This window comes from Peromyscus californicus, unplaced genomic scaffold, assembly GCF_007827085.1.
Source record: "Peromyscus californicus insignis strain IS unplaced genomic scaffold, ASM782708v3 Scaffold_4__1_contigs__length_199733344, whole genome shotgun sequence".
NCBI lineage: Eukaryota > Metazoa > Chordata > Mammalia > Rodentia > Cricetidae > Peromyscus > Peromyscus californicus.
Genome location: NW_026294562.1, coordinates 37,331,563 through 37,350,947, shown reverse-complemented (window position 1 = coordinate 37,350,947; position 19,385 = coordinate 37,331,563). Strand labels below are relative to the sequence as shown.

General features: G+C 42.4%; 1 protein-coding gene across 1 annotated transcript in view; it reads left to right on the top strand.

Moving 5' to 3' along the window:
• Positions 1-3,172: 3,172 nt before the first annotated feature.
• Dock8 (dedicator of cytokinesis 8) overlaps positions 3,173-19,385 on the top strand; it is a 203,397-nt gene continuing 187,184 nt past the window's right edge. Inside the window, exon 1 of the mRNA XM_052712081.1 lies at positions 3,173-3,316. Coding sequence (XP_052568041.1) covers positions 3,264-3,316 — 53 coding nt within the window. The 5' untranslated portion in view covers positions 3,173-3,263. The remainder of the gene's footprint in view (positions 3,317-19,385) is intronic.

Sequence of the window (19,385 nt, the reverse complement as noted above, 5' to 3'; positions counted from 1 at the left end):
GAGATTTTTGTGAAAAGGAAAAACAAAATTGAATGACACAATGCTCTAGAGAAAGAGGAAGGGCAGGAAAGGCCTGCAAATGAGGAAGGGAAGCCTTGCAGACGAGTTAGTTATGCCAGAGGCGTGAAGAGAGAAGCTTCAGATTAGGGAACTAGAGAAGAAGTGAGGCCTCAGAAGGAAGCCGCTTGGATGGCTGCTTCTGAAGTTTGCTGGGGAACCGTGGAGACGCTCAAGAGCAGATAAGGCTACGCTAACTTCACAGATAACACGCTCTTGATGAGTTAGGCAGCCGTTAAGAAAATGCGGAGTTATTTCTAAGTATGAACTAACAACATGGATAGCGATGCTGGTCTAACCTCCATGGTTAGTATCAAATACTAAGTTGACCATAGTATAATGTGAGGCAAGGTGTAATATTTCATGCTATTCTCCTGACCATCTCAAACAAGTTTTCTTAGTGGAAAATTCTGAAAATTTGAGATGTTCTCATTACATTTTACCTGTGTTTGTGTAGAAGCAAGTATATATTTTGATTCTATATGGAAGTTCATGCCATAAACATATAGAAACCCAGACAAGTCCATCTGTAAGTGGACCAAAGGCTCCAGTAAAAACTTCTCAATGGATTATTTACTGATTACAGATTGAAGATGCATTTATATAATTATTCTTTTAATATTTTTCTACCCAAATATTTCCCCATAAATTCTATTTTAGCAAATATCTTTAGGAGACCTTTGCAAGTCAGAAACAACAGCTTTTTGAAAAAAAAAAAAAGGCCTTTTAAAAAATTGGCACTATCCGGTGTGGGTTTACGCTGTTCCATGGAAAGAAGACACAGAGGCACTCTAAGGATGGATTTTAGCATTTTCCAGCCGAGGCAGATCAGCCTCTTGAGAACTGACACACTGTAGCCTAGCAAAGGACCCTTTTATTGTTATCCAATTCATACTTTTAGCAAGTCAATTTCCTATACCAAGACCTCTTATCTAAGGTCTCCAAAGGGACAATGCCAAATGCAAATTCTCAGTTAAAAAACATCCCAGTTTGCTGGTCCTCTCCCAACCAAGTTTTTACATAAGGCTTTGCAACCCTAGGAAACTCTCAGATAAGATTTACATACTTCAAACAGAAGGTAAGGAGACAAAAGGTAGCAATCACAAAAGGCAGATCAAAGCTAGGTGTAACACTCCAGACTCAAACCAGCTGCAGATATCTGCTGGAACTTCCCCAACAAAGTCCTTAAAAAAAAAAAAAACACTGGCTCTGGAGCTGGGCATAGTGGTGCACACCTGTAATCCCAGCACTCCGGAGGCAGAGGCAGGCGGATCTCTGTGAGTTCAAGGCCAGCCTGGTCTACGACGGGAGTTCCAGGACAGTCAGGGCTGTTATACAGAGAAACCCTGTCTCAAGAAAACGAGAGAGAGAGAGAGAGAGAGAGAGAGAGAGAGAGAGAGAGAGAGAGAGAGAGAGAGAGAGAGAGAGAGAGAGAGAGGAGGGAGGGAGGAAGGGAGAGAAGGAGGAAGAAATTGGCACTGGAAATGAACCCAGAACCCTGAGCATGTTAGGCAAGTTCTCTACTACTACTACTACTGGTCTATGAAGTTGGCCACGGTGGCCTTGCACTCACTTTGTCCCACAGGCAGGCCTTGACTTTATGATCATCTTGCCTCAGCCTTCTGAGGAGCTGGGATTACAGGTTTGGGTTACAATTAATAGTTGGTTTTGCTTTGTTATGTTTTTTTTTTTTAAATTTAAGTAGAGACATGTTTTCTTAGGGTCTGTTTTGATAATTTCTATATTTTTATGCTAATGCACATTGTCTTATGTGCTTGAAGGCATTGGTATAAGGGAGGGGAGAGTTACCTAACCAGCCCTGAAGATTTACTCAACTACCTACATATCCAAAAGCAGAGGAAGAAGGCTGCCACGAACAGACAACATATGGTCCACAGCATTTTAGTATTAGGTTACAAATTAAGTTGTATTAGACCAGTGCTGCCCAGTAAGAATGCAATGTGCCAGCAAATGTGAGCTGTCTAAGTATTTCTTAATTCGGACCATATTTAGTACAGGGAAAAACAAACAGGTGGAATTACCTTTAATAATATGTTTTTTTCTTAACAGATTCCAAAGGATCGTTTTAAACATGCAATCAACACAAAAATTTATTATTAAGACATTTTTTCATTATTTTTTCTGTACTGTCTTGGAAACCCGGTGTGTATTTATTTTCCAACCCATCTCATTTCAGACTAACCAAAAATTCAAGTGGTCAACAGCCACATGTGGCTTGTGGCTTCCATATCTAGACACTACAGCTTTGAACCAAAAATACACCCCTTTCATATTTTCGAAGGCAAGTTGACAAGTAGAGACACACAGAGTGTTCACACAGCACAACTTGGACCAAGAAAAATGACTTGAAATAGGCATAGGTTTTTTTCCATCCTCGTCTTTTGGGAATTTTTTTTTTCTTCCAGATTTCACCTGTGTGCCAGGGCTGGGCTGGTCAAGTTTCTGCAAGTGAAACTCAGCTCAGTTGAGATGCAGGTGAATCTCAACGCTGTGTGTAGTGTTTCCCCGGGGGCGGGGTGGGGGGAGTTTTATCTTAGGTTGTAGAAAGAAAAATCATATAACTTATAATATTTATTCCTGGGATGGATCTATTATAATAAAGTGTTCCATGACTGATAGTGTGCATTCAGCTGGGAAAAAAGTTGACTAGGGTCCTATGGGGTTGCGGTTTTGTTGTTGTTGTTGTTGTTTTTAAACTGTTGTCTCCCAGGGATGGCGTCAACCCTCCGGGAGTCCCCTCCAGAGCCCCAGGCTGCTCCTGGACTGGGCGCGCTGCCCCAGTTGCCCCGTGGCTCCGGCCGCCGGCGTTTCCGGCCAGCGCTGGCGGTCCCCGCTCAGCCGCCGGCGTTCCTCTCCGCCCGGGGTCAGCGGCGGGAAGCGCGCGCCGGCGGCCGGCGACTCGGAGCATCCGGATCGCGGTTCCGCGCGCCGTCCTCCACGCCCTCGCCGAGCGCTCGGTGCGTGCCAGGCCGGGCGGCGCTGTGGGCGGCGGGGCAGGGCCCTCCCCCTCCCCCGCGCCGGGAGCCGCGCCGCCAAGGTGGAAATGCGGAAGTTTCCCCGGCGCGACTGACAGATGAGGCTAGCGGCGGCGGGCGCGACGGGCGCTGCAGCGGCTGTGCGTTCGGGTCCCGTCCCTCCGCAGCCCCGCCGAGTCCCGAGGCCGTCGAGCCGCGCGCGCGCGCGCCATGGCCACGCTGCCGAGCGCCGAGCGCCGCGCCTTCGCGCTCAAGATCAACAGGTAAGCCGAGTCCGCGGCGGGGCGCGCGGGGGACTCAGCCTCGTCGCCACTGTCCTCAGTCACCCGGGCTGCTTCCCGGAGCAGCCTCTCGCGCCACCTCCCCATCCCCGCGTGGCTCGAGCCGCCCCTCGCTGTTCTGACAGGTGGCGGGGCCGGGAGAGCGCCGTGCGAGCCCAGAGCGCGGTGGCGCGCGCGCCAGGACTTGTCTTCCAAAGTGCGCCTTCCTTCCAGTTCCGGGGGGGAAAAAGGGGAAAGAAACGAAGTGGCTGAAATCCGCTCTGCTTTGAAGCAGACCCGTGGTCCGTGCCAGGGTTAGGGCTCTTTCAACCCCGCCCCCCTTCCAGAAAAGATCTTGGCTCCTGATGACATCGCTATTTTTATTCCTTGGTCCAAAGGGAGCCAGCAATGAAGTGGAAAAAGTGATTTTTAAAATTCTTCATTTAAATAAGCAACAAGGAATGAGCTGACATTTAAAGACTTAGAGCGCGCCAGCAAAAGTGAAGGACACAGGTATCTCCGATTTGTACAGAGTTAGTTGTACAGGCTCTCTCTGTGTGTGTTGACTGCTCAGAGTTCTCAGTAGACTTGAGTGGCAGCGCTTCCTCCACTGAAAACTGCTGACAAGCATTCAGGGGCATTTTTGCCTTGACCTGGGAAATCAAGACGGCCTGGCTAAAAGATAATGTGAAGGGCAGCCCTCGGGAAGATTTCCAGTTTTTGTTTTTGGCTTTTTTTTTTTTTTTTTTTTTTTTTTTTTTCAGTTGAGCCTGTGGGAAGTTGGTTCACAGTAAGTTCATCTTTGGGCTGCTAGTGAGCGGAGCCTGAGCCACTAGGAATCACCATCCTTGAATAGTGAGCAGTTAAGGGCTTCAGAGGGCCTATGGAGCTGCACTGTGTAGTTGCGAGCCAACCATTTCTCATACCTCGCTATTTCATCTGTCAAATGAGTTTAATTATTAATGTGGACTGTATACAAATGTTGCAGGCTAAAGGGTGCTAGTCTAAAGTCATAAATTATAGCAGACAGTCTTCCTACCGGAGCTTTTTTTCTGAATCGGGGTTCCACGGCTGTTACGGGGCAGTAAGGGCTATTCATAGGAGTTTTGGGGGGATGTCATGGTTGCTTACTTGCTTCTCCTTACTTTGTCTCTGTCATGAGAAAGAAACAAGTCAGGAAACAGGAACAAGGGCAGGAAGAATGTGAGAGATTCAGGTGGAGTGATACTGATCTAAAGTGACTGACCCAGGCCTAAGTTAACCCTGGAGGCACTCTTGCAAGGAGTTAAGGGGTTGGTGTAACTCAAGGGTTAAGAATTAAGGTCTTGAGTCAGATGTGGTGGACTGCCTATAATCCCAGCCCTCAGGAGGCTGAACCAAGATCACAAGTCGAATGCCATTCTAGGCTTCATACAGAGATCTTGCAACAAACAAACAAACAAACAAAAAACAAAAACAATCACCCGAACAAAACAGTGTTAGAAAAACCGAGAGCCAGGGTACAATCAAATTTACTCACAAATGGGCTGTTTATTGTAAACTGACTATATAACATTGGGCATACACATTTTAAATCTTTCTCAACTTTGACCCCTTCCCCGGCTTCCCTCTGTCTCTCCATGGTCTCACTTTGTAGCCCAAACTGGCCCTGAACTCCAAGAAGTTCTCCTGCTTCAGCTTTCCAGTTGCTGGGATTGCAAATGTCCACCACCATCCCTGACTGCTGTGTCAGTGGGAATAATCGTGATATCCGACCAGAGTTTCTCCCTCTTCTGACTGTGAGGGGGATTCAGTGGAGCAGAGTAGGGACAGGGTGCTGACAATGCCTGGCTCCGAGTAAATGTTAAATAACTGTTAACTGTTGTATCAGTGCCTAGCTTCATCATGGTCATTGCCATCTCTCACACCAACATCTCCGAGAGCCTAAGAAGGAAAGCCATAGTTGGAGGTTATCTAGGCAGAGATCGTTTGAGGGTGGGTTTGGGGAGGCCAGTGGCCCCCTGGAGCTTCCTTGGGGCTGATGTCTCTCACATATTCAATACTGTGCTGAGAACCTCAGACATACTCATTGGAACAGAACGTTTGTTCTAATTGACTGGAAGTGCCCACGTAGGAAGGTAAAATGGAAGATGTTTTCTAATCTTCCAGAAAGAGGATAAATTGTATTTTTCTGTTCTTAGAGTTCTCTTTTCCTCTTTTATACCTTTCTGTATATTGGGTGCAAGAATTACACTGGGCTTGGCAGGCATCACTTTCAGAAGAGTGGATTATTAAGAAAATGTGCCTAGTGGTAATATAACATCAAAACCCACCACTTAAAGATCACACATTGTGTTCCAGATGTTGTGTTATCAGAAAACCTTAGGGCACTCAAGTCATCTTGTACAGAAGATGCATTTAGCTTTAATTGTCAGTTTGACACAATCCAGAATCACCTGGGAAGAGGTCGCAATGATGGGCTGTCTCCAGAGGGTTTGCCTGTGGGCATGGCTGTGTTAGATTCTCTATTGATGGAGGAAGACCTAGCCGGTGTGGGCAGCTGTGGGCAGCACCATTTCATGGACTCGGTCCAGAGCTGTGTCTCAGTGAGGAAAGCAGACTTGAGCAAGCCAGAGTGTGTGTATGCTCCTTTTGTGCTTGGTTGTGGGTGTGATTAGCTGCTTGAGTTCCTGCCCTGACTTCCCCAAAATGATGGACTGTGACCTGATGTTGTAAACCAAATAAACCCTTTCCTCCCCTAAGCTGGAGGTGTTTTACCCTGGAGAGGGAAATGAAACTGGAGGAGAAGGGAAAGTAACGCAGGAGATGTCATTGTACAAGGCCTTGTCATTTGTGAAAGGCCATACCGTCAACAGTGGTAGTCAGGACTACAGACTGCTCCTAGGACAGCACTCTTCATTAAAAGCCTCTGCTATTTTGATGCGCGTGTTTTAAGAATTTCCTTTAAAAGCAAAGAATCAGCCTTAAGAAATCATTTCAGTAATAGCATTGACAATGTTGTTTCTGGGTAGTGCATAGTATGTAGACAATATGATGTTTTGTGGTGTCAAGAATGAAGAAAATCTTTTACCTTACATGTGTGTCTCTTAGTTTTTAAAATAGCTCAAATTCCAAAAGTAAGATTGTATCGAAATATGGCCATTAGGACTTTTTATTACAAGTTCATATTTTCACCTTTTTATTTAACAATGATATTCCTTAATGTATTTGTCATGAGAACCACTGTTCTTTCTGTTGATGAAATATTGCAATCTGACATACTAAAAATTACAATTGTGAAGAGCTAGGCTCTGTGCCCCAGCCTCACCAAGGAGTGAGCAGTGTCTTACAGTCTGTGAAAAATGTTCCCCAGTGCATTCAAATTTCTGTGGCTTCCTGCAAGCTTCATTGCCCAGTGCAGGGACAGGGCCAAAACCAGAGGAAGTCAAGAAGACTGCCAGCAGCTGTCTCCCCATGGTTGTTCTGGCTCTCTCATGCTCTCATAAGTCTAGATTCAAGTGCTGGAAGTCATCATGTAGGACATGCTTAGGAGCATCTCGTATGACTGTATCCTTTATATATACTGAAACATTTCTCTAGAACCTGTAGCTCAGAGTGATAGAAGATAAAACTACCACTCAGTTGTTCTCAGTTGGAAGAATAAAGTTTACTTTCTGGTGAACAATATGCATTTGTCTTGATTTTAGTTTTTTCCTGATTTCATACAGAAGAGAGACTAGATCTGAATTAGGTAGTCGCAATAATGTTTGTGTTTGGGATTTTAGGAACTGCTGTATTAGATGTATTAGTCCTTCAAGGAGCACTCTCTTGTTAATTACTTCTTTGATTACTGAAATTTACTGCCTTTGTAGTTGCAGGAAATTGTTAATAATAATGTGAAGATTTATTAAACAATACCTTGGTTTCTTTTTCCTTTTATACAGTGTTAGGTATTAAGCCTAGGGCCTTATGCATGCTAGGCAAGTGCTTTACCAACCAAGCCAAATCCCATATCACTTGTTTCTTTCAAACACAGAATAGGTGTAGAACTTGATCAGATGTTAAAGTAAAACAAGAACTTTGGATAAATCAAGAAAATATATAAACTGTTGGGGGGGGGGGGGGGATTCATGACCTTCTGGGCATCCAAGATGGAAAGAAATAGAAAATATGACTTTTATAGTTCTTACTGTATTAGTCAACTTCTCTGTTGCTGTGACAAAATGCCATGACCAAAAGCAACTTACGGAAGGAAGAATTTAATTTGGCTTATGGTTCCAGAGAGAGGGTCTGTAATGGAGGCAGGGGGCAGCATGACTACAAGCTGCCAGAGGAGGGAGCCCAGAGATCACATCTTCCACTGTAAACATGAAGCAGAAACATCAGTCTGGAAGTGAGGCAAAGCTTAAACTTTCTCCCCCCCATCCCGGCCCCCCAGACAGGGTTTCTCTGTGTAGTTTTGGTGCCTGTCCTGGATCTCCCTCTGTAGACCAGGCTGGCCTCGAACTCACAGAGATCCGTCTGGCTCTGCCTCCTGAGTGCTGGGATTAAAGGTGTGCGCCACCCCCGCCCCGCCGAGGCTTAAACTTTCAAAGCGTACTTCCTCCAGTAAGTTTACACTACCTCCCTAAACAGATCTGCCAACAAGGGATCAAGTGTTCAAATACCTAAACTCGTCGGGAACATTTCTCATTCAAACTACCACACTTCCTATGTGGCAGATATGGATCTAAATGTTTATATCATAACTCACCCACCTCTATGAATTAGAAACAATTACTGTCTCCATTTTATAAATGGGGAAACGGAACTGAGACAAGTTAAGTAAATTTCCATCTTACTCAGCTAATTAAGGCCAGAGCTGGGATTTCTATTCAGTCTGTCTCCAGAATCCCGCCCTCCTACTCACCACATCATGATGTGTCTTGGTTTTGTTTTAAAATAACGAAGTAACAATATTTACTATCTACCAAGCATTGTGTCAGACAGCCAAAATTCCAGCCCTGTGAGGGAGGTGCTCTCCAGTCCCCACCCCCTAATGAGGAACTAGTGGCAGCTGAGAGCTACTGGAGCGGAGAGAATCATTCTGTTTTGAAGATGGGTGGCCCCACACCATGCACACATGAGCGGCACGAATTGTACTGAGTGGGACTAAAAAAGAAAAAAAAGACGTGAAGTTGGGAGGGGGACATGTTGAAAGAATATGAGGGGAGTTGGAGGAGGGAAATGGGTGGATGTGATCATATTTTATTGTATGATACATGAACTCTCAAATAAAAATTATAATAAGTGATAACAGTTGAAAATGCTTATTATTGATTTGATTAGTGTACCTTGTATGTATATTGAAGTATCACACTATACTCAATAAATAAGTAGTTATTATTTGTGAATAAAAATGAAAATAAAACAGTAAAAAATTTAAATTTTCTAAAAAGGAGAAAGACATGCCATTCAGATGACTTTGCTGGCAAAAGCACTTGTCTGACCACCTAGAAACCTACCCTAGTTGGAAAGACAGATCTGGTTCTCCAAAGTTGTCCTGTGAACTTTACATATTCACTGTTAACGCAAGCACCCTCATTCATACACAAACAGTAATAATACACACACAGCATGCACACATGGTAATAACAGACACAGCATGCACACATGATAATAATACACAGCATGCACACATGGTAATAATACACAGCGTGCACACATGATAATACACACAGCATGTACACATGGTAATAACACACAGCGTGCACACATGATAATACACACAGCATGTACACATGGTAATAACACACAGCGTGTACACATGGTAATAACACACAGCGTGCACACATGATAATACACACAGCATGTACACATGGTAATAACACACAGCGTGCACACATGATAATACACACAGCATGTACACATGGTAATAATACACACACAGCATGCACACATGGTAATAATACACACAGCATGCACACATGATAATACACACAGCATGTACACATGATAATACACACAGCATGTACACATGGTATAATACACATACATCATGCACACATAATAATACACACAGCATGTACACATGATAATAATACACACACGATAATAATACATACAGCATGCACACACGATAATAATACACACACACAGCATGCACACATGATAATAATACACACACACAGCATGCACACATGATAATAATACATACACACAGCATGCACACATGATAATACACAGCATGCACACATGGTAATAATACACACACAGCATGCACACATAATACACATACAGCATGCACACATGGTAATAATACATACACAGCATGCACACATGATAATGCATACACACAGCACGCACACATGGTAATACACACACACAGCATGCACACATGATAATAATACAATTACAAGTTTTTAAAAGTAGAACAAAGCATTAGGCATACCAGTCATTAGGATGAGTTTTCTGGAAGATAAAAACCAGGGGCTATAGAAGAATAAAGTTACATACAGGTTTCATTCAAGAACAACTCCAAGGTACCAACCTATAATTCAAGCTACTTAGGAGGCTGAGGCAGGAGGGTCATGGGATCAAATGCAGCCTCTGCCACTTAGACCCTGTCTCAAACTAAAATGTCAAAAGAGGGCGAGGGTACGGCTCAGTGGCAGAGCACTTGTCCAGCGTGGACCAAGCCCAGTACTGAAGAAATAAGAACGAACAAACAAAAGACAGGGAAGGAAGGAAGGCAAGAAGAGAGAAAGAAAGAGAGGAAGAGAGAGGGAAAAAGAAGGGGTGGGGAGACGGCTCAATGGTAAGGGGTCTTGCTGTGTAAGCCTGGTGACTTGCGTTTGATGCCCAGAACCCGCACAGAGGTGGAAGGAAAGGACTGACCCCATAAGGTTGTCCCCTGGTGGTCACGCCTGCACCCCTTCACTCCCACGTACACACACACAATAACAATCAATAAAATAAAGTTTAAAGAAAACCAACAGCTTGGGCCTGGAAAGACACCTCAGTGGTTAAAAGCTAGGAACCATCTTGCAAAGGACCCCCCTCCCCATGCATTTCTGAAGGCAATGTTTACTTCCTTGTGAGCCCATGGAGTGGAAACACAGCGTCATATGGCTCCCCAGGGACAGGTAGAGCTCAGAGACCAGGTCTCCTGTCTCAGCTCTCCATACAGAGCTAGAGAGGGCATGGGATGATGTCACAAACACACGTGCATGAAAAGGCAGGAGGTGAGCCTACTGGTCTTTTTGCTGGAGAACTCTGAAGAAGGAGGGCCACTGGGGTCTTTTCAATGGCAAACAATTAGATACTTAGTAACAATTTAGGCAATTTTATTACAGGTTAGAGCAAGAGAAATGTACTATTCCTGGTCCTATAAGCATCTAGGCTTATTATTAGCTGTCAGGTTGCTCATGATGATCCTTATGCTTCATCCACCCAAGTGCTTGGGTTACAAGCATACACCACCACGCCCAGTTTCCAGGTCTCCATTCTTTTCATTGAGGGTCATCATTGCAAATACATACACACACACACACACACACACACACACACACACACTTGTACCCAAGTGCAACTCCATAAAGTAATTACCCGAGGGAGCGGAAGGGAGAACAGAAATTGCAAGAAGAACAGAGACACTGTGTGTGAGTGTGTGTATTTGGAAATCAGAGGACAGCTTTTGGGAGTCAGTTCTTGTTGTGGAATATTATTTTAAGATGTGTTACATTTATTTATGCTGTGGAATATTTGTTTAATGATGCAAAGATGTGTTGCATTCTTTCATGTTGCATTTGTTTAACTCTGTGAAGCTGTGTTACTTTGCCTGCCCAAAACACCTGATTGGTCTAATAAAGAGCTGAAGCGGCCAATAGCAAGGCGGGAGAGGGATAGGTGGGGCTGCCAGGCAGAGAGAATAAATATAAGAAGGGAGGAGAGAGAAAAGAAGGAGAGGAGGACACCAGGGGCCAGCTGCCCAGCAACACAGACAGCCATGGAGTAAGAAGGAAAGAAAGAGATATAGAATAAACAAAGGTGAAAACCAGAGGCAAAAGGTAGACCTGGGATCATTTAAGTTAAGAAAAACTGGCTAGAATTAAGCCAAGCTAATTAAGGCTGGGAATTCATAAATGATAAGACTCTGTGTATTTATTTGGGAGCAGGGAGCAGGTCCCCAAAGACCAAAGAGGAAAAAAAAAACCAAAAAAACCCCAACTACAAGTTCTCATCTGCCTCCTTACTAAGGCAGGGTGTGTCTTGTTTCTGCTGGAGTGTACTGCAGGCTAGCTGGCTCACTAGCTCCTCCTGCCTCTCCCTCCCATCTCACCACAGAGGGAGTGCTGGGATTACAGATGTGCATCACTGCATCTGGCTTTTTCCTTGGGTTCCAGGCATTTTACTGAACACGCGTTATCCATTATCAGATTTGTGCAAGCACGTGCTTTTATTTGCTGAGCCATCTCCCTGGCCCACATTCCCTTGTTCCCTTGTAGAATTTAAAAACCTCTGAAGCAAAAGCACAGTAAAAGTAAAATAACAAAGTGTAGTAAGCCAAAAGGAAAAAAATACCCACATTTCCACCGCTCATAAATTAACAGTTCTTAACATTTGGATACACTTCCTTCTAATTTGTACAAAAACAAAATCATCCTGTGCATGCTACATTATAATCTTTAAGTTTAATATGTGTCAACAATTCTCCATATCAATTATTGTAGGTCTATATTATAAATAATGTAAGTGTATTATGATTTACTGAAGTAGTTACTATTGGGCATTAAGGTAATTTCCATTTTTGCAAAATAATGGAGAGATTGATGGAACAATCTAAAGCATGTTTTCTGTGCTTCTGCAAACACTCCCATATACATTTCTAGTAGGAGAATTGCTTGTTGTTTTTTTTTTTTAATGTGAGTGTATGCATGTATGTACAGCATATGTCAGTGTATGTGCCTGTATATTCATGCAGAAGCAAGAAGGACACTGGGTATGCTCTCGGTTTTTGGTTTTTGGTTAGGCTGGCTGTCGAGAGCTGTGGTTACAGAGGCATGCAATCGTGCCAAGCTTTTTACATGGGTGATGGCGTCCAAACTCAGGTCTTCATGGCCTTACCCACTGAGCCATCTCCCAGGTTTAGCTCTTCAGGTTTTTTTTTTTTAAAAAGATTTATTTATTTATTATGTATATAGAAGAGGGCGCCAGATCTCATTACAGATGGTTGTGAGCCACCATGTGGGTGCTGGGAATTGAACTCAGGACCTCTGGAAGAGCAGCCGGTGCTCTTAACCTCTGAGCCATCTCTCCAGCCCTGCTCTTCAGGTTTTTGATGACCATGTTGATTACCAGAAGAGCTTATCACTTTCTGTTCTCACCTCTGGCCCTGAGAATGCTCCTTTCCCTGCATCCAGATCCCACCCTACCTCCAACCAAGGGTTTACCATTCTTTTAAGTGTTTATTTGCTAATTTTGACTCCTTGCCTAAATGTTTCTAACCTCCTGTTCAATTGCTCTCCTGGGTCACTGAGTGACCTCTGAAGGAATTTGTTTGTTTTTTAGCAGTGAAAACAGTCATACATTTCTCCTTTTTGCTTAAAGTGCAACCCAAGATAATGGTCACTAACTTTTACCTTTTTCCCCCTTCCTTCTACTTTATTCCTTGAATAAGTAGGTGAATCATACAACTATCAGGCTAATCTAACAACTTCTTCATTGATTTTGTTGCACACTCTAATTACTGGACCTTGAATTGTGGCTGGTTTTTTTTGGGGTTTTGGTTTTGGTGTTTTTTGTTTTGTTTTTTCTTTTGGTTGTTGTTTATTTCAGTCAATACTTCCTTTAAATGTATAAACCTCAACCCCTTTAAATCAAACTACCACAAAATAAAGTTTCAAATTGCATCACTTATTGTATGTGATGAGGGAATAGAGAATGTGAGATTTTTCATGCTTTTCTGTTCCTTTCCCTGTGGGGTTGGAATTAGAGGCAAAACATGCTTAGAAACCTCTTAAAGCTTCCTAGTCTCCCCTTTCTTTGTTCTCTCACAATGGAGGCCAAAACAACAAAGCCCAACTACAGCTAGATTAAGGAATGCAGAACTGTAATCAACCTCAACCTCCTCCTCCATCTCTTTTTTTGCTTTTGCTTATGTCTGTGTGTGTTCGCATGTCTGTGGGTACATGTGTGTATATGTATGTGTGTGTGTGTGTGTGTGTGTGTGTGTAGGCTTCGGGTTGACATCAGATGTCAATCTGCTTCTGTCACTTTCTTCTCACTGTCTTAAAGGTCTCTCACTGAACTCTGAGCTTGCCATTTTGGCTAGCCCAGCTAGCCACCTTGCTCTGGGGATTCCTTGTCTCTGCCTTCCACACAATGGCGTTATGGGAAGGTCACAATACCTACCTAGTCACTACCTGGGTCCTAGCTGTCTGAATTCCCCTCCTCACCCTTGCCGGGCAACTCATTGAACCATCTTCCTAGACCCCTCTTTCCATTCCCTTCCATTCTCCCCTCCTCTCTCTCTCTGTCTTTTACATTTGTCTCTTTTTGTGTGTGTGTGTGTGTGTGTGTGTGTGTGCTTCTGTGTGTGTGTGTGTGTGTGTGGATGGGTGTGAGTACTCTAGTGCCAAGGCACATGTGTGGAGATCAGAAGACCACCATGGGGGTTCAGGGGAATCATGAAGTTGTCAGACTTGGCAGCAAAGGCTTACTGCTGAGCCATCTTTCTCTTATCCCTTGATTTAAAAAAAAGGCTCTTACTGAAGTGAAGACCCAGGCAGAACACTTTCTAACAGGAACCCCCAGTGGCCACATGCTCTCAGACAGTGGTAGACAATATTCATTATACTTCCTGTCCTCCATTCCACTCTCTCTAGACTGACTCTTAACTCTACTACAGCCAGCCTGCCAGAGCCCTTCCTGCCACCCAACCTCCCCTCCCTGGCGACTCTCCCTGTTGGTGTAGACCCTGATCCCCCTAGCTCTTTCTTTTCCTAGCCCATTTCCATTCTTCACTGTCACTGACTGACCTGCAGAAGCACTCTCTACTAGTGGGCAACAGCAACCCAAGAATGGAATACCATTCCAACAAAGACACGACTAGATATGTACACCAAAACCACCTAACAGCCTAACTCCAGATGCCTAGAGCCCAGCACAAAAACACAAACACGAACAGCCCAGACAAAAGGCCTCCTCCAGAAGCCAGTGATCCCATTGCAAAAAGCCCTGAGAAATGCAATTTAGCTGAAGCACAAGACCAGGACTTCAAAGTAGCAATTTTGAATATGTTCAAGAGACTTAAAGAGGTTATGAACAAATGCCTTAATGAAGACTGTTAAAACATAAACAGTTGTTTGAAAGACATGTTACAAGACATGGAAGGGAGAATTTCAGGTCTTGAAGACAATGCAGAAGAAAGGGATACCACAGTCAAAGAAAATGTTAGATCTAAAAAACTCCAGGCACAAAACAGTCAGGAAATCGGGGACACTATGAAAAGACCAATTCTACAATTAAAAGGTATAGAGGAAGGAGAATAAACCTAGGTCAACAGCACAGAAAATATTTTTAACAAAATCCTAGAAGAAAATTTCCCCAATCTAAAGAAGGAGGTGCCTATCAAGGTATAAGTGTGCAGAACACCAAATAGACAGGACCAGAAAAGAAATTCCCCATGACACATAATAACCAAAATACTAAATGTACAGAACAAAGAGAGGATAGTAAAAGCCACAAGAAAAAAAGACCAAATAACATCTAAAGGCTGGCCCATTGGAATAGCACCTGATTTCTCAATGGAGACGCTAAAACCGGAAGGGTTTGGATGGATGTCCAAGTGCTCAGAGACCCCAGATGGCAGCCCAGACAGATATACCCGGCAAAGCTTTCAGTCACAATCATGGAGAAAGAAAAAAGCATACCATGGTAAAAAACAAAAGTTAAGCAATTTCTACCAACCCAGCTCTATAGAAAGCACAAGGAAGACTTTAGTCTCAGAGGTTAACCACGCCCAAGAAAACACAAGGAATCAGTAACCCCAGACAAAAAAATCAAAAGGGGGGAGTCCCATACCATAGCAACAATGTAACAGGAATAAGAAAAAGCTGCTCATTCCTAACTCTCAGTATTAATGGTCCCAATTCCCCCAATAAAAAGATATAGACTAACAGATTGGATTAGAAAAAGGATCCCTCTTTCTGCTGCATCTAAGAGACACACCTTACCATCAAGGATATACATTACCTCAGGGTAAAAAGATGGAAAAAGATATTCCAAGTAAATGGACCATTGAAGCAAGCATGTGTAGCTATTCTAATATCTGATAAAATAGACCAAACACAAAATAATCAGAAGGGATAGGGAAGGACACTACATGCTCATCAAAGGAAAAATCCACCAAGAGGATTATGCACCAAATATAAAGGCATCCAAATTCATGAAAGACGCACTACCACAGCTAAAATCACATATTGACCCTCACCTAGTGATAGTGTCCGACTTCAATTCCTGACTCTTGCTAACAGACAGGTCATCCAAGCAAAAACGAAACAAATACTGGAGTTAAATAATGTCATAAATTAAATGAACCTAGCAGATAATCTATAGAACATTTCACACAAGCATAAACAAATATACTTTCTTCTCAGCAGCTCATGGAACTATCTTCAAAATTGATTACATACTTGGACACAAATATAAATTTCTTATATTCAACAAATATAAGAAAACTGAAATAACATTCTACATCCTATTTGACCACCATGGATTAAAGCTAGATATTAGCAACTACAGAAATAGCAGAAAATATACAAACATGTGAAAACAGAACTCATTACTGAATGAAAAATAGGTCAAGACAGAAATCAAGAAGGAAATTAAAACCTTTTTAGAGTTGAATAACAATAAAAACACTTACCCAAATCTATGGGACACAATGAAAGCAATTCCAAGAGGCAGCAAGTTCATAGCACTAAGTGCCTACACAAAAACTTGGAGAGATCTCCTATTAGTGACTTAGCAACACCTGAAAGTTCTATAATGACAGGAAGAAATAATCAGAGACTATTTCTAAGAGATTAAGTAAATGAAATAGAAACAAGCAAACTGTACATTAAAAACGTTAAGACACTGAAGAAAGAAATTGAAGAAGACACTAGAAGATGGAAAGATCTCCCATGCTCATGGATGGGTATGATTAATGTTGTAAAACAGCCACTTATTAAAAACAATCTACAGATTCAGTGCCATCCCCATCAAAATTACAACACAGTTCTTCACAGAAATTGAAAACAGAAACAAGAACAAAAAAACAATCATTTTCAACTTCATATGGAAACACACAAAAAATGCAAGATAGCTGAAATAATCCTGAACAATAAAAGAACTGCTGGAGATATCACCATCCTAGATTTCAAGTTGTACTACAGAGATGGAATAAAACCAGCATGGTTTTAGCATAAAAACAGACACGTTGATCAATGGAATCAAATGGAAGACCCAGACAGAAATCTACACACCTGTTGACTCCTGATTTTTTGACAAAGAAGCCAAAAATACACACTGGAGAAAAATACAGCTTCCTCAAAAAATGTTGCTGGTCAAACTGGATGGCTACATGTAAAAGAATGAAAATAGATATATATTTATTACTACCCTAACCAAAACTTCAAATAGATCAAAGACTTTAACATAATATCAGATAGCCTGAATTTGATAGAAGAAAAAATGGGAACTAGGCTTGAACTTATTGGCACAGGAAAGGATTTTCTAAACAGGACACTGATGGACCTCTTGAAGCTGAAAAGCTTCTGTACAACAAAGGACACCATCTTTAGGACAAGGTGGTAGCCTACAGAATGGAAAAAGATCTTTACCAATTATATAGTTGACAGAGGACTAGAATCTAGACTATACATAGAACTAAAAAAACAAACTAACAAAAAAACTAAACTAAACTAAAAACAAATAAATGACTCAATTAAGAAATTGGGTACAGAACTAAGCAGTGTTCTCAAAAGATGAAATAAACTGGCTAAGAAATATAGAAATGTTCAACACCTTATCTATCAGGAAAATGTAAATGATAACTATTTTAAAGTTTATCTTATGCCAGTCAGAATGGCCAAGATCAATAAAATAAATAGTAGCACATGCTGGTAAGAGTCAGGGGAAGGGGAACACTTACTCATTGCACAGACTGGTGCAACCACTATGGAAATCAGTGTGGTAGTTCCTCGGGGAGCTGGGAATCAATCTACCTTAAGATCCAATAAACCACTCTAGGGCTTATACCCAAAGACTTTCCAGCCTACTGCAAAGATACTTGTTCATCCATGGTCATTGCTGCTCTATTCGCAATAGGCAGAAATTGCAGACACCATAGATATCCACCAACTGATGAATGGATAATGAAAATGTGGTACATTTATACAATGAAATACTAATCAGCTGTTAAGAAAAATGAAATTCATAGGTAACTGGATGAAGCTAGAAAAAAATCATCTTGAGTAAGGTAACCAGACCCCAAAGGACAAATATTGTATGTTTTCTCTTACATGCAGATGTTTGCTGCAGTTTGAATAACCACAGAGGTTAAGTGTCTAATAAGGGACTAGCGGGGAGGAGAAGATCTCCCAAGAATGGGAGAGTAGAATATATTGTTATGGAGAGACAAAGTAGAAGCTAGAATAGAAAGATTAAGTAGGGAGGGGGATGGGAGAGGATATGGGGAGGGACAACTAACACGAGAGGCCATTTGAAAAACCCTACAGAAACCTATTATAGAAGCTTCCTAAAATATATTCACGTATGAAAGGGGATATGAATGGAGTCATCAAATAATAGGGGAAACAATGCCACAATTAGACATTATATGCCACCAAGTAAAACCTCCAGTGCCAGGAATGGGCTACATCTTTTTGAGTTGTTGGCCAAAGCGGTTCCATGGAAACCCCAAACATCACACCGTATTGCCAAGGCTATTGGTTGTTTTCTTGATGTTAAGGCTGTATTGCTGGAGAACACTTACGTTATCAAATATGAAAAAGTTGGGCCGGTGCCTAACTAGGAGCTTCATCCCTACTGATTAGTGTTCATGGTGCTGAAAGTTACTCAGCGTGCTACTGGAGGAAAGAGGTAATAGCAGTATTTCCCAGCTACAAACCCTGTGACCTACTACAGTGTCCTGCCTACAAGATGTACTGGTGCAGTAGTGGTACAGATGTTATGGGAGGAACCAACCATTTAAAATACTTTTTTTTTTTATTTAGGAAATTAAGGATTTCCTAATTTAGGAATTCCAGTTAGGAGAATTGGATTCATGGAAAATCCATTTCCATGAAATGGAACCTATACCTGACACTGCTAAAGTGGTCAAGAACCTGAGACTAGATAGTCACAGGCCTAGGGGAAAACCTACTACTATCAATCTGCTAAAGGAACATAGCACTAAAATGACTCCTGATGATGCATTTCTATACCCACAGAGCAGTGCCTCACTCAGCCCACATCAAAGAGGCTTCTTCTTGCAGCAGGTGGGAATTAATACAGCGACCTATAACTGGACAATGTGCAGAGGGAGAGAGACTTTGTAGCACTCAGTACTAAATGGGATGTCTTCATCAAACCCCTCCTCTCAAGGATCAAGGGATCTATGAGGAATAGGAGGCAGAAAAACTGTAGGAGCCAAAGGTGATGGTTGTCTTCAGAGAAGCAGTGTTCTCCAGATACAAGGGACAGATGCACATATGAACGTACAGAGATTGTGAGAGTGTGCACAAGAACTGCACAGGACCAAGGGGAAAGAACAAGGGTTCTCATCCCCTAACCAAGAAGATATCTGCAATTGATACCCTCTGGCAGACAGAAAAATCAGTTTTCTCCAGTGGAGTCTCATTAGGTATATCAGCTGCACATCAGGGCAGGGCCCATGTCTAGGAGTAGTTGGCTAACACAAAATGTACTCAGTGGTATTTTTGTAGACTTTTTGTTTCATTCTGCTTTGTTTTGACTTTTTTTGTCCTTTTGTCTTCTGCTTGTTTGTTTTTATTTTGTTTATTTTTTTTTGTGTGTGTGTGTGTGTATGTATGTGTGGGGGTTGTGT